Genomic DNA, 13,083 nt, shown 5'->3' with positions numbered 1-13,083 from the left:
ACTAGTAAGGGAAGACTCTTAAAGTTACACATTAAGATCAATAACTTATTTTAAATAATTAACAATGCAGTTGGTCGTTAAAAAATTATTGGACTTAACTAGGATTAACTAAAGGCACGCTATAAACTAAGTGGAATAAATAAAGGCAGATTAGCTAGTATGTGGATTTATAGCTGTTGAAAGAGAAACAAAGATATTGGGACAATGAAGTCCTGGGAAACCTAGAGAATTTGATGGTGACATGCTCTTGTTATATATCCTAGGTTGGCTGCAAATTTGCCGTCTGCCAGCTTCAGTGTCTCAAGAGCTAGGATTACAGGCACACACCACCATACCTGATTAAAAATACATTTAAAATAGCCATTGTTAAAATCATAATGAGGACTTTTTTTTCAATAGGGTTAAGTTTTGAATAGGTAATTTCAGAAGAAAATGACAGTCACAAGAATGCTCTCAAGGTCTCGGCCTAAGACTGTTGTAGAGGATGAGTAAAGAATAATGAACTCTGAGGAAATGTAGATAAAGAGACGGGTATTTCAAGCTGTGATAATTGTTTATGATGCTCATAAAACAAATCTCAAAGTGCCAAACAGGAACACTGTCCCTCAGTAATGAGACCAACCAGTAACAGTAGTGAGGTGAGCAACAGCTAGCAAACCAGTTCACACACAGAAGTAGACTTCCTTTCCAAAACTAGCTCTCTAGCCATCAGACAGCGCATGTGTTGATTCCACATGTTGATTGATTCCAAGGCAATCGCTCATGGAATGCCCATATCTCATGGCATGCTGAGATTCTTAACAGAAATTGAGTATTGCTAATCATTAAGAAGCAGCACCCACATACACTTCATTATCGTGTTCAATGTAGAACTGTTTTTCTTTAACATTAGAGACTTTCTAATAAAGCATAACTTTTAGTCATGTTAATAGATCACATCTACGTAATATTAAACTTATTTTAATGTATTTATATATTTATTTTGGTGTTTTGCTTGTGTGTATGTCTGTGACAAATTGTCAATCCTGGAGTTGTGATCCTACAGACAGTTGTGAGCTCCCTTGTAGTGATGGGACTTGAACCTGGGTCCTCTGGAAGAGCAGTTGGTGCTCTCAACCACTTTGCAGCCCTAGGAATGTGATTTTTAAGCTGTAATTGAAAATAAAGCAGTTGAGTGCAGTACTGCTGCTAGGGAGTATTTAAGCAGGATGTTTAAATGAACGTCTATGCATGCTGACATGTTTTCATGTAAATACATGATGATTATTTAGTATGTGCATTCTATACTTTGCAGAAGGAATGCTCCACCAGTAAAGTCTATACAAAACCATCAAGCCTCAACACCCAAATACAAAATACCTCTGCCCTTGGGGTTGGGGATAACTCAACCTGCACTTGTTATATAAGCATTATATATGTGTATATAAACATGCATAATTTATAGTATAAATTCAGTTTTCAAATCTCTAAGAGAGTTAATACTATGATCCTACTTTTACAGATAAATATATGAGAAGGCATGAGAAGAGTAAGTTGCCGAAGTCATAGAGCTAGTGGCAAAGTGATGAAAACCAGGCCATCAAGCTCCATGTTCACACTAAACTAGGTAACTGAAAACACCACTAATGAGATTATCTGACATTTCATACTCACCACTACTCTGTTAGCACCAATCAGAGTTATTAAAACTTAAATATACTCACAGAACTATAGGAAAACTAATGACCAATGATATAATATTAATTCATTAATTTTCAAAGCTATCAAAACATTCCACAACAATTCACCTGCTTAAGTGAGTACTTTGTGACAATGTAATAGTCCTGTCAAAAATTAAAATATTCAGATCAGAGTTACAATGAAGGATCTCTTATTAATACTATCATATATTTTCTGAGACAGTCTTACTATATATCCCTGGCTGGTCTAGAATTCACAGATCTGCATGCCTCTGGCATTAAAGGCATGTACCACCACATTGAGCCCACCATTTATTTCATTTATTTTGCTCTGTGGCTGAAACACACTTAATTTAAAAAGGTCATACACAGAAGAATTTTTAAAAGTTACAATGGAAGTATACTAAAAATAATCAAGCTACCATCAAAATAACAAGACAAAGATATTATCTGACAAATAAAGAAAACATTTTATTGAAGATTCAGAGAGTAAATGAGTAACTCAAATTAAAGATAGGAAAATGGATAGCAATGAATATCTTTTTCAGTGCAAAAATTAATCTTTTAATTTCCTTCCTCAAATGAAAGTTTATTTGATATTAAAACTAATTTGCAAGTAAGTTAAGTACTCTAGCTAAGGAAAATCGAACTTACTAGTTAAACAAGAAAAGCCTGTGGGGTAAGCCCCAGTTCTCCTGTCTCAGAACGTCTCCTTAATCTTAAATTTTATTTACATATTTACTCACTCAAGTATGTATGTATGTATGTATGTATGTATGTATGTATGTATGTATGTATACAGTAGTAACAGCTGATACCCATGCAAGCCAAAAGAAGCCATCAGATTCCCTGGAGCTGGAGTTACAGTAGTCACCCAATGTGGTCCTTGCAAGAGAAGCAATCATTCTTAACTGCCAATCCATCTTCTAGAATCCTGATTTTAATAAAGAAACTATCATTTTTAATAAGGAAACTATTATTTCAGATAAAAATAAAGATGAATACTTATTAATATAATAAAGATGAATTAGCCCATTAAATAGTATGAGTGAACTTACCCACCTTACATCTTGAGGGTTTTCAAATATTAAATCAGAGTTAATATCTGATTGTATATACTGAAAGCATTCACTTAAGGTTTTTAATAATCTAATTAAATATTTATTTTTAGCTGTTTAACAATATTTTCTTTCATGATTATATATTTTTATTTCTGATATTAATTTTTTAATTCAAATCATTAATTTTTTTAAAAGAACACTTGAAAGAATAAATTAAAAAATATACTCTGCTGTCTAATCCACTCCAACTTCTTTTAAACTGCTTCAAAGAAGTTGTTTTTAACCCTTTCAGGCATTTGCCTCATAGATACTAAGAAAGAAAACCAACACTATATAGTAAGAGTAAGAGATGAAATTTTATCTATGACATTTGATCAATGCAAAGAATCTAGGAGACTCATAAAAAAATAATGTCTGGTTTCAAAGGAAAAAGCAGGGAACAACAAAATAGTTCACATAAAGGTAGGAGCTACAGAGTGAGCAAGAAAATGGCAGGGAGGGAGGCACAAGGAGGTATGATTTCAGAAAACCAATGGGGACAACTGACTAGTTCTGCTCCAAAAGCAGCATCAAGATACATGAAGGAAGACTTGGAGGAAAACAGCTGTTAAGGCTGGCAGGCATGGAGCTCAGTCCCATGCTGAGGAGTCTGAATCTCTGACATCAGCAGGAGATCTCATTAACACTTTTCAATTTACAATTTAAAGATCTATTAAAACAATACTGGAAAGAGAAATGATTTCAGGTTCACTAACAGTTATGAAAATTGACTTACATATGATTAGATCTTCTTCCTCTATTTGTTTTCTTTCCTATGACTGGAGTGCCAAAATGCTCAGGATTGGTAAGTGGGAGCTGGTCTAGTGTCTGTGGGTGAGAGCACAAACCCAACAAGTTATTGCTTTGCAAGTGCTTTCTTCATTCTAAACCAACTAATGCAATATGTTATATGTTCAAATTATTTTTTTCATCCAACGAAGGCTACAATACAACTTTTCTATTGAAAGAAAACTCTAGTTTCAAAGATATTAAAATAAAGATGAATGAGTCCATTATTTGGAGAGAGAAAGAAAAATAAAGCCCTGGCTGCCTGTCTAGGTGATTCATTACCTATTAGTAAGCCACACACATCCAAAACTCACTAAAATACAAAATAACCAATAGCTTACCCAAAACACACACACAAGGTAATATACCTACTTATATATACTATACTTGTAATTCTTAGGATGAGGTCAACAACAGCTCAAAATTTTTCCTTGTCTATAAATCATAATCCATAAAAATTGTAATAAGTAAGCAAAACAAAATTAACCATCAAGATAAACGCCAATAGCTTGAAAGGAGGATCCAAAGAAGATATATTATAATTTGGCAAATGTTTTCTACAATAAATCTTCCATAAAGAAATGTTTAAAAATGACTTTTAGTATTTAATTTGTTTTTCTTTTTAATCTGCAGCATACAATATAATTGCCAGTATGAAAACAAGTATTCCTTTCTTGATATAATCTACACATCTCACGGGAATGTATTTTTCACAAGTTTTCTTGTCCTTTTTTCCAGCCTTCATTTCCTGCAAAGTATATAAACCTAAGGTAGCACTTCAAATACTACCCTATTAGCCTTAACCCGCTAAAGCTCAGTGTTGATAATGTGTCTTATTTTCTTCTCACCTAATAAAATGTGTACATACATACATACAAACACTTTTCTTTTTCCTTTTCCACCAATAAATTAATGTTTGCTGTTGGAAGGTAATTTTGTGAACACTGGAGAAATGATGGATTCCTGGGAAAATTGTCAAAACAGAGAAACTATCTATGGTTAAGATTTCTTAAAAGTACATTTTAGGTTACACTTCCTTCTATATACTCTCCTTACCAAGCATTAATATAATAAAAGTATTAAGACATTTCTGATTGTTTAACTAGTGGTTTTATTCTCTAGTAGAGGATGAGCTACTCAAGTAGAAATGCCATCCTACACAGCTCATCAGTGTCCTTAGCACAGCACTGACACATAGGAGGGGATTAATGAATATATCACACCCCTATTATCCTAACTGGCCTTAAGCAAAATATAAATAAAAGTAATCAACAGCAGAAAGAGACACAGAGAAAAAAATCTTCCTTGAAAGCACCACAAACACATAGCTATTGTTCATACTATCTCAGCCTATCCCTGCCTTACAAACAAATCCAGTCTTAAATTCTTCTGGTAAAAGCAAAACTATTAAATTAGATTCTTCTTTAAACCAAGCCTTCATCAGTTGAAAAGTCAGGATTTTAAGCCGCCATATTTACTTACTGGCACTAACTGGATATGTGTTCTAAGGGAATGGAGTTACATATAAACCTCGTAAATGCAGAAAGATCATTTCATGATGTCACTTGCTCCAAAGAAGTCAGATTTCTTGCATTAAACCTTCAAAACATGGGTGTGCTGGTGTAAAATTGTAACTCCAGCACTTGGGAGGAAGGAAGTGGGTCCAGTTACAAGGTCAATCTATGCCCAGCCTACAGAGAGAACAGCTTCAAAAAGCCAATAAAACAACAAACCTCTAAAAACTAAGCCAACCCAAGATATCTATAATTCTAACACTTGGGAGGCTTTGAAGAGATAAGCAGGAAGATCAGGATTCCAAGGTTAATGTCAACTACGGAGCCAGTTCAAGGTCAGACTGTGCTGCACAGAGAGACCTCATCTCAAAAGAACAAAAAAACAAAACAAACAAAACCTCATCTCCAAATATAATCCAATAATCATTTGTTGAAGGCTCTTATAGAGAAAACACTGCTGGGGAAAAGGAGGATTCATCAAGGAAATGTGGCTATTCCCCTAAAACAGTTTAAAATTTATAGGGCACATAAATAACAAAAAGATCACAAAGCAAGAAAACTCAAGGGAAGGGCAAAAAATAAAGGGTGAGGTAATATAATGGGCAAAAAACCCACGAAAAACATTATACAGAAAAAAGCATTTCTAGTGGCCTTTAGAGAAGATTCTACCAAGTGGGTTCAACTGGAACCAAAACAAGATAGTACAAACCAGCAGTCTATAGGGAGTGGTAAATTATGAGAAACAAAATAAAATGGAATTTCAATTGCTGAAGGAAGAGTAAATAATTTTCAAACAAAAATATGGTCTACTATGTAAGTAAGTAATACTAAAGTGTCCCATAACAAACATTCTTCTAAACAAAGAAGACAAAGGTATGACAGGTCAGTTACACTGTGTATCAGTCACTTTTGAGAGAATGACCTGGCCATGCATAGCATGTTACTATGGAGAGTGACTCAAGCTCCTGAATGCAGATCCTTGGCAGTTTTCTTGGTCCAGCTTTCAAGTAAACAGCCGACTTTTGTGCTACAAAGTTCTAGTCTGACCAGTTCTGGCTCTCAGTCTCATAACTAACTAATTAGAGTGTTAAGAACAGTTCGTTGGCGTGGATAAAGCAGAGAATGTGACAGTGCACTTAGCAAAGCCTCTGGTAGATGTGCACTTACATATGATTACCAAGTGCTCAGCTCCCTTCCTGTGCCAGGCACTGCAGCAGGAACTATGATCAAAGCAGTGAAGACAAAAAGCCTGCTCTTGTGATACATGCTACCTAGGAATGCAGACCCCCAAAACAAACAAACAAAATATATACTTTAATGTCAGGGAGTGGTTAACATTGTGAAAGAGAAATCAAAGATAATTTCAGAAAGGGCAGTCAGACAAAAATTACAATGTCACTATGAAGTAGCTCCTTTATATCCTTCAGCTCTTCTTTTTAAGTATATTTATTAATTCTTAAGATGCCTTTTAGAAGTCTTATACATCCTGACTAGAATATTTACATAAAGTTATATAGAAGTGGCCCGAAAAAGCTAGACACAGCAGTACATGACCATAATCCCAGCACTCAGGATGCAAAAGCAAGAGAACCATGAGTTCGAGGCCAGCATGGAACTCACAGAATTCCTATTTGTTTATTTATTTATTAAAAAAGAAAAAAAGCAGCCTCAAGGTAACTAAATAAGCCTACTACTTTCTTTGTGGAAAAGTACTAAAATGCTTTAAACACATAACTTGATGTTTGAGCTCATGGCTTTCAACATAGTTCACAGATCACATAATGACACCTGTACTTGGGAATTTTTTTGATTAACAGGAATTTTTTTGTTCACTGGATTGAAAAAGCAAAACTTTGCTCCTTCTACAGAAAATAATACTACATGTTCAAGCCAGGCATGGTGACACACAACTCTAATCCCAGTACTCAGGAGGCAGAAGCAGGTGGCTCTCTGTGAGTTTGAGGCCAGCTTGATCTGTATGTACAGTGAACTCCAGGGCAACCACAGCCGCGGCTACAGTGAGACCCTGTCTCAAACAAACAAACAAAATCAACACAAAAGAAACCCCAGAAGATGTGATCATTCAAATCAATTCTATCACGTACTTCACTTTCAGCAAAATGTCTCTCTCCTTTCAGACATAATGAAGATCTTCTCAGTGTCTTCTCATCTCCATCATCAAAAACTGTGAGGAAATAAAATGGAAGCAATTGAGAAACTTTTCTAAGATGATGAAGGAAATCATTAAATTTTCTGAGTGCAAACAGTCCCATTTTTAAGAATTAATTTGGAATTCATGTTTTCTAGCAAATATCGTTAATTATCGTTAAATACAAAATGTATCAAATAAACTAATTGTGGCAAGCTGATCCTATAGCACAACAGGAGCTCCATCCTAGAAGCCTCCTTTGCCAGTTGCCACATTCAAAAACTGTTTCCACATATTGCCAAATGTTCCCTAAGGTTGCAAAGCTACAATTTCCTGATTTAAGGCACTACAATGTTTGCTAGAAATAACAAAGGCAATAACTCACTTGACTATGATGATCATGTCACAATTTGAAAATTACTTTAGATACAGAATGATCTTCACATGTCTATTTTATGATACACAGAATTTCAAGAAACTCCTATATTCCTTAAAAATCCTGGACACAGGGGAGGGGAACACCCATAAAGGAGAGGGGGAGGGGTTAGGGGGATGTTGGCCTGGAAAACAGGAAAGGGAATAACACTCGAAATGTAAATAAGAAATACTTAAGTTAATAAAAAAAAGTAATAAAAAAAAAATCCTGGGACAGAGTACAGCTATTTTTAATAAAGTTATCAGATCTGTGTGTGTTATCAGATGTGTGTGTGTGTGTGTGTGTGTGTGTGTGTGCGCGCGCACGTGCGCGCGTCCCCTCTAGTTAGGATTACTGTTGCTGTGGTGAAACCCCATGACCAAAACTAAGTTGGGTAATGAAAAGGTTTGTTTGACTTATACTCCTACATCATAAGCCGTCATTGCAGGAAGAGCACAGGGATTCCAACAGTGTAGGAATCTGGAGGCAGAAGCTGATAGGCCATGGAAAGGTGCTGCTTACTGGCTTGTTTGGCTTGCTCACCCTGCTTTCAGAACCTAGATTCAGAACCTAGAATCACCAGCCCAGGGGTGTGCCCACCAACAAAGGGCTAAGCCCTCCCACACCAATTAGTAAATAAGAAAATACTTCACAGGTTTGCCTAAAGTCCTATCTTATAAAGAAATTGTCTCAGCTGAGGCTCCCTCCTCTCCAATGACTTTAGCCTGTATCAAGTTACCATGAAACTCACCAGCATAGTATGCGTGTATATATATGCACAAGTATGGTACACTTGCATGCATATACCATAAACCAGAGGACAACTTGCATAAGTTGGTTCCCTCTTATTCAAATTTGGTGGTGCATGCCTTTATCCCTTTATCCACAGGACTACCTACACACACACACACACACACACACACACACACACACTCACTCACTCACGTACGCGCACTCCTCTACCTGCATCCAACTTGGCCAAAATAGTGGCATCAGTCTGACAAGAACTGGGCAAACACATATACTTGTACACTGACCATATGAATTTTTAAGAGAGACAGGCAATTTTCCCTCTTAAGTTGAAAAGCACATGTCTCTTCAACTTGAACTTCTATCTATTCCTTAGTGCACAGGAAAATATGGGGATCATGTACATCCACCACTGTAGCATTCACCACTGTAGGCAAGAAGCCTGGCAGAACAGAAAATGAGTGAGATCATACCCAACTATTTAAAGAAATTGTGTTGTACAACAGGTTGGACAGTTAACACTAATGAACTCTAGAGTTAAAAATGATGAAAATGGAGGAACAAGTTTCTGTAAGATATATTTTGAAATGGAAATAGCTAGAAATCTAAGTATATACTATATACTAAATAATTTCAAATTATATGTACATATAAGCAGCTTAGAAATATTTCCTTTATAATCTGGAAGATAACCAGTAATAGTAACGGAGTCTATTGCACTAGTTAAGGAAATTTAGTCTAGGAAATCTAGCTTTATCTGCATTACTGCAACAAATTTTGTACAACTAAAAATAAAATTTTAATAAAAAATTATTGTCTTACCCACAGTATACCAACTTGCATCTGTCAGTTTATTGATATTACTGTAACAAATTTTGTACAAAAATAAAATTTTAATAAAAAATTGTCTTACCCACAGTATACCAACTTGCATCTGCTAGTTTATTGATATTACTGTAACAAATTTTATACAACTAAAAATAAAATTTTAATAAAAAATTATTGTCTTACCCACAGTATACCAACTTGCATCTGTCAGTTTATTGATAACAGCTTCCTGATAGGCACCATCAAGATTCTTCACTTCCACAATAGCTCCTACCTAAAATATTATGTAAATATTAGAAAACCTTTTGAAGGCAAATGACCCAAAAGCAATAAATAGTAACGCCGAACTCTGCTTTTTTTTTTTTTTTTTTTTTTTTTTAAATGCATACATGGTGGGTTGTGAATTGCTATTTGTTTTTTCTGCTTCAAGAGCGGTGTCCTGACAAGAGGTAGGTCACATACTCAGGTGAGGTCAGATGAAGTCTTAATTGACTGGATAAGGCTACAGCCTGTGATTGGGTGATGGAAGGAAAAGCGAAGCTGAAAGATTTAGAGAGGGAAAAGAGGAAGAAGACAGACAAGACAGGAGGATTGAAGAAGATGGAGGAAAATGAACCAGAACCACGTGGCCTGAAGTAACTAGGGATTTCATAGATGGGCAATAAAGTAATGTCGGGTACATTTGTCCAATCTAGGTGTGCAGCTTCTATTTCTATCAATTGAGTTTTGTGTTCTTTGTGTACACATTTTGGGGTTGGAGATTTACTGTTATAAGTCTGGCTGGTAGATATAAAAAGGTCTAGTGTTTTCATTTCTTGGGGCTAAGGGGAACAGAATGACAGCTCCAGACATTCCAAGAAAGACTGGTTCTGTCAGCCTAGCAAGCGGAGACCAAGAGAGCTAGCTTGGGAGCTGGTTCTTAACCAGAGTGGCTTGGCAGCAGGCTGGCCATGGGAACCAGAGCAAAAGAGCTGCTTGGGGCTGGTCATGGGGGCAGGTAGACCACCGATACCCATGCTTAGCCAGATTACAATGGTGATGAATGCAACAGTTACCAGCTTGATTTGTGTTCAAGATGCCTGAAGTTTTACTGACAATGTCCATACATTGGATAAGGAAAGTAAATCTAAGCATTACTAAGAAAGCAGTTTTGTCTCTATAGGCCTATAAAGGGGTCTTAAGAACCCCCAGGGGTCATTACAGACACTGAGAAGCACTGACTGTGAAAATAACTGTCTTTCCCCCATCTCCCCATCTCTCTTTCAAAGAAGCTGAAGATGGATAGAGGTAATCAAAAATGTCCTGAATCTTCCTTACAGGTTAGACTGCCCACTGCTTACAGACATTTATACTACTTTCTATCTTATCTGAAAATGCTGGTATTTCTACTTGTATGGTCCTTATAACGATGATTTTAAAAAATTCCTTCAGAGAAGAGCCTTAGCTCCATAAAATGACCAAATGGTAAGAAGTACAGAAAAACTGACAAGTCCTGTGAGGAATCGATACTCAGATTTTAAATCAAGAGTCGCATTATGTGCCATTTTCCTGTAAATTCATTATTCAAAGTGTATTGTGATTAAATGACCACTCTTTCCTATAAAAGAAACATGAAATTGAATGTTGTCGCCTTCTACCACCTGATAAAAGCTACAAAATGTATGAGGAAATAGTTCAAATCCTAGCAACATCACCGCCAGCCCCCTAATCTACAGGTAAAAATGTATCATTAATCTTATACAAAAATTTGTTACAACTGGATATACAAATCTAAAATAGTACTAAGACCCCATCAATCACAAAGAAAAAAAAAAACAAAAAACAAAAAACAAAAAACAAAGAAATAAATCAACTACACCATTATTTAGGAAGCTAGACCAGACTAAGGAGAGAAAGACTGAAGTTCAGGTGCCAATTCTACCCTTATGCAACAAACACTTCCTGGTGGTAGGTACCTGGGCCTGTAGCACAACAAGGCAGGTGAGACAGCAAAGAGCTGTGGGGCTATGCCTAGGAGGCAGGCATAGGCTTGGGTACTCAATGCAAACAGCACACCTTCTCAAACGCAGGTTGTGACCCTATCTGAATGCGGACATTATTGCTTGTGAAACTGGAGTCTTCCCTTCCGTTTTCTCTTCTATATTGCTGTTCTCAAGACTAAATAAAATACTAGATGCAGAAAGATTCGGGACAGCACCAGCACACACCGAGTGCTAAGCAAGTGGGAACTAAAGTCATAACTGTATATGCCTGTCTCCACTGGTCCCTGAAAGTGACAAATGGATACATAAAATTAAAGATGATGCCTATAAAATGGAAATGATGGGAAACTGTTTTTGACAAGGTAAGAATTAATAATAAGAATTTTTTTTTAAACTAAAGAATTTTGGAACCCCAAGGTACCAAGTAAGCTATGTTTTGTGCAAAGATCTACAAAATGTTTCTTCACTATTCTTCAATATTCTAAGTATTTCCTAACGATTCCTCAAGCCCAGACGGTGGACATTTTCATACATGGTGATTTCTCAAACTCCCCGTCACTGGCTTAGTGGCATATAAGAAGGTAAAACAACATCTATCCCACTAGTGAATGAAGAACAAATGGCTCAACCTCCCTTAAAAGATTCAATCTGCCAGTGGGTGGCTCCAAAATCAAGAGCTCAGGATTTTGCTTTTAATTGCTTACATCATGAATACTATGCATTCCTGGAAAACCCATTCTTGCAGTAAAGGAAAACACCTGAATGGAAGTAGTAAATACCTCCTTAATGCACAGTTCATTTTTAAACATAGATTTTGCTATCATGTCAGATACAATGTAATATTAAATATATTCCAATTAGTCTTTTTAGAGAAAAGTATGTAGAGTTAAAAATGAACACCAATAAAAAAAGAAAAAAGATCAAATGTCATTCTCCAATCAAACCTGGGGGGAAATGACAAACTCACCTTCAGTGGGCCCTTTATGTGGTCATCCTGAACTTCCACTGTTGAAGAATCGTGTCTAAAAGTCACCTAGAAAATATGAATCTAATTACTTACACACCCAAAAAACCCAAACAATTACATATCGTGTATGTGCAAACTAAATAAGGACCAACTAGTCTAAACACTAAACAAATGAATAGAAAATTGTTTAAACGGATTTTTTTTTCCAAAATAAAAATAATCATCAACAGATACCACAACTACAAGGCTGGATATCCCACTTACTACCTTAATGCACAACTTGTTATCCTTAAAGGTTGAGGGAAAAATGATGTAATGACCTAAGTCTATGAGGAGTTGCAATATTTTGTGAAGGCCTAAATACTAACCAGTGGATACAAATTTACTTTTTCTATTACTTTGTTTTGAATTTTTTTGAAACAAAGTCTCACTATGTAATTCAGCCTGACCTCAGACTCCTTGGTGCTTGGATAAAAAGTATTAAGAATGGCCACAATAGTCATTCAGAACTAAGTATCATGTTCCAAGGATGGAATTTAATATCCAACCAAGGTTGTGGATGGTAGCTCAGAGGTAGATATTTGCCAAAGAAAGTTCTTGATTCAATCCCCCACATAGAGAAAAGACATAGAATCACACCCTAAAAACTTTACTCCCCTTTCGTTAAACAGAAAGCCAATGAATGAGTCCAGGATCATAGAGCTAGAAGATAAATAACAGAGCTAAGATTCGAACACTGGGTAGTCTTTCCCAGACCTTTCTGCACCTTGTACCAGTACTATGGAATTAGAGAATTAGGAAAATAGTAAGTGAAAAATGTTGTTTAGATGGATATAACTATGTATCCCTGGCTGACCTGGAACTCCCCATACAGAACAGGGTAGCCTTGAAATCAGAGATCTGCTTTCCT

At 36.0% G+C, this 13,083-nt stretch overlaps 1 protein-coding gene across 7 annotated transcripts in view; it reads right to left on the bottom strand.

Moving 5' to 3' along the window:
- Arid4b (AT-rich interaction domain 4B) overlaps positions 1 to 13,083 on the bottom strand; it is a 125,671-nt gene that overhangs the window by 63,291 nt on the left and 49,297 nt on the right. For all 7 annotated transcript variants that reach the window (XR_004385765.1, XM_032884655.1, XM_032884656.1 and 4 more), the window contains 4 exons: positions 12,174 to 12,239; positions 9,408 to 9,498; positions 7,188 to 7,267; positions 3,516 to 3,607 (listed from right to left, as the gene is read on the bottom strand). Coding sequence is in view for 6 of the 7 variants with exons in the window: in XM_032884655.1 (XP_032740546.1) it covers positions 3,516 to 3,607; positions 7,188 to 7,267; positions 9,408 to 9,498; positions 12,174 to 12,239 (329 nt within the window). In the remaining variant the exon portion in view is untranslated. The remainder of the gene's footprint in view (positions 1 to 3,515; positions 3,608 to 7,187; positions 7,268 to 9,407; positions 9,499 to 12,173; positions 12,240 to 13,083) is intronic.

This window comes from Rattus rattus, chromosome 14, assembly GCF_011064425.1.
Source record: "Rattus rattus isolate New Zealand chromosome 14, Rrattus_CSIRO_v1, whole genome shotgun sequence".
Classification (NCBI taxonomy): Eukaryota; Metazoa; Chordata; class Mammalia; order Rodentia; family Muridae; genus Rattus; species Rattus rattus.
Note: the sequence above shows the minus strand (reverse complement) of the source record. Positions and strands in the feature narration are given on the sequence as shown.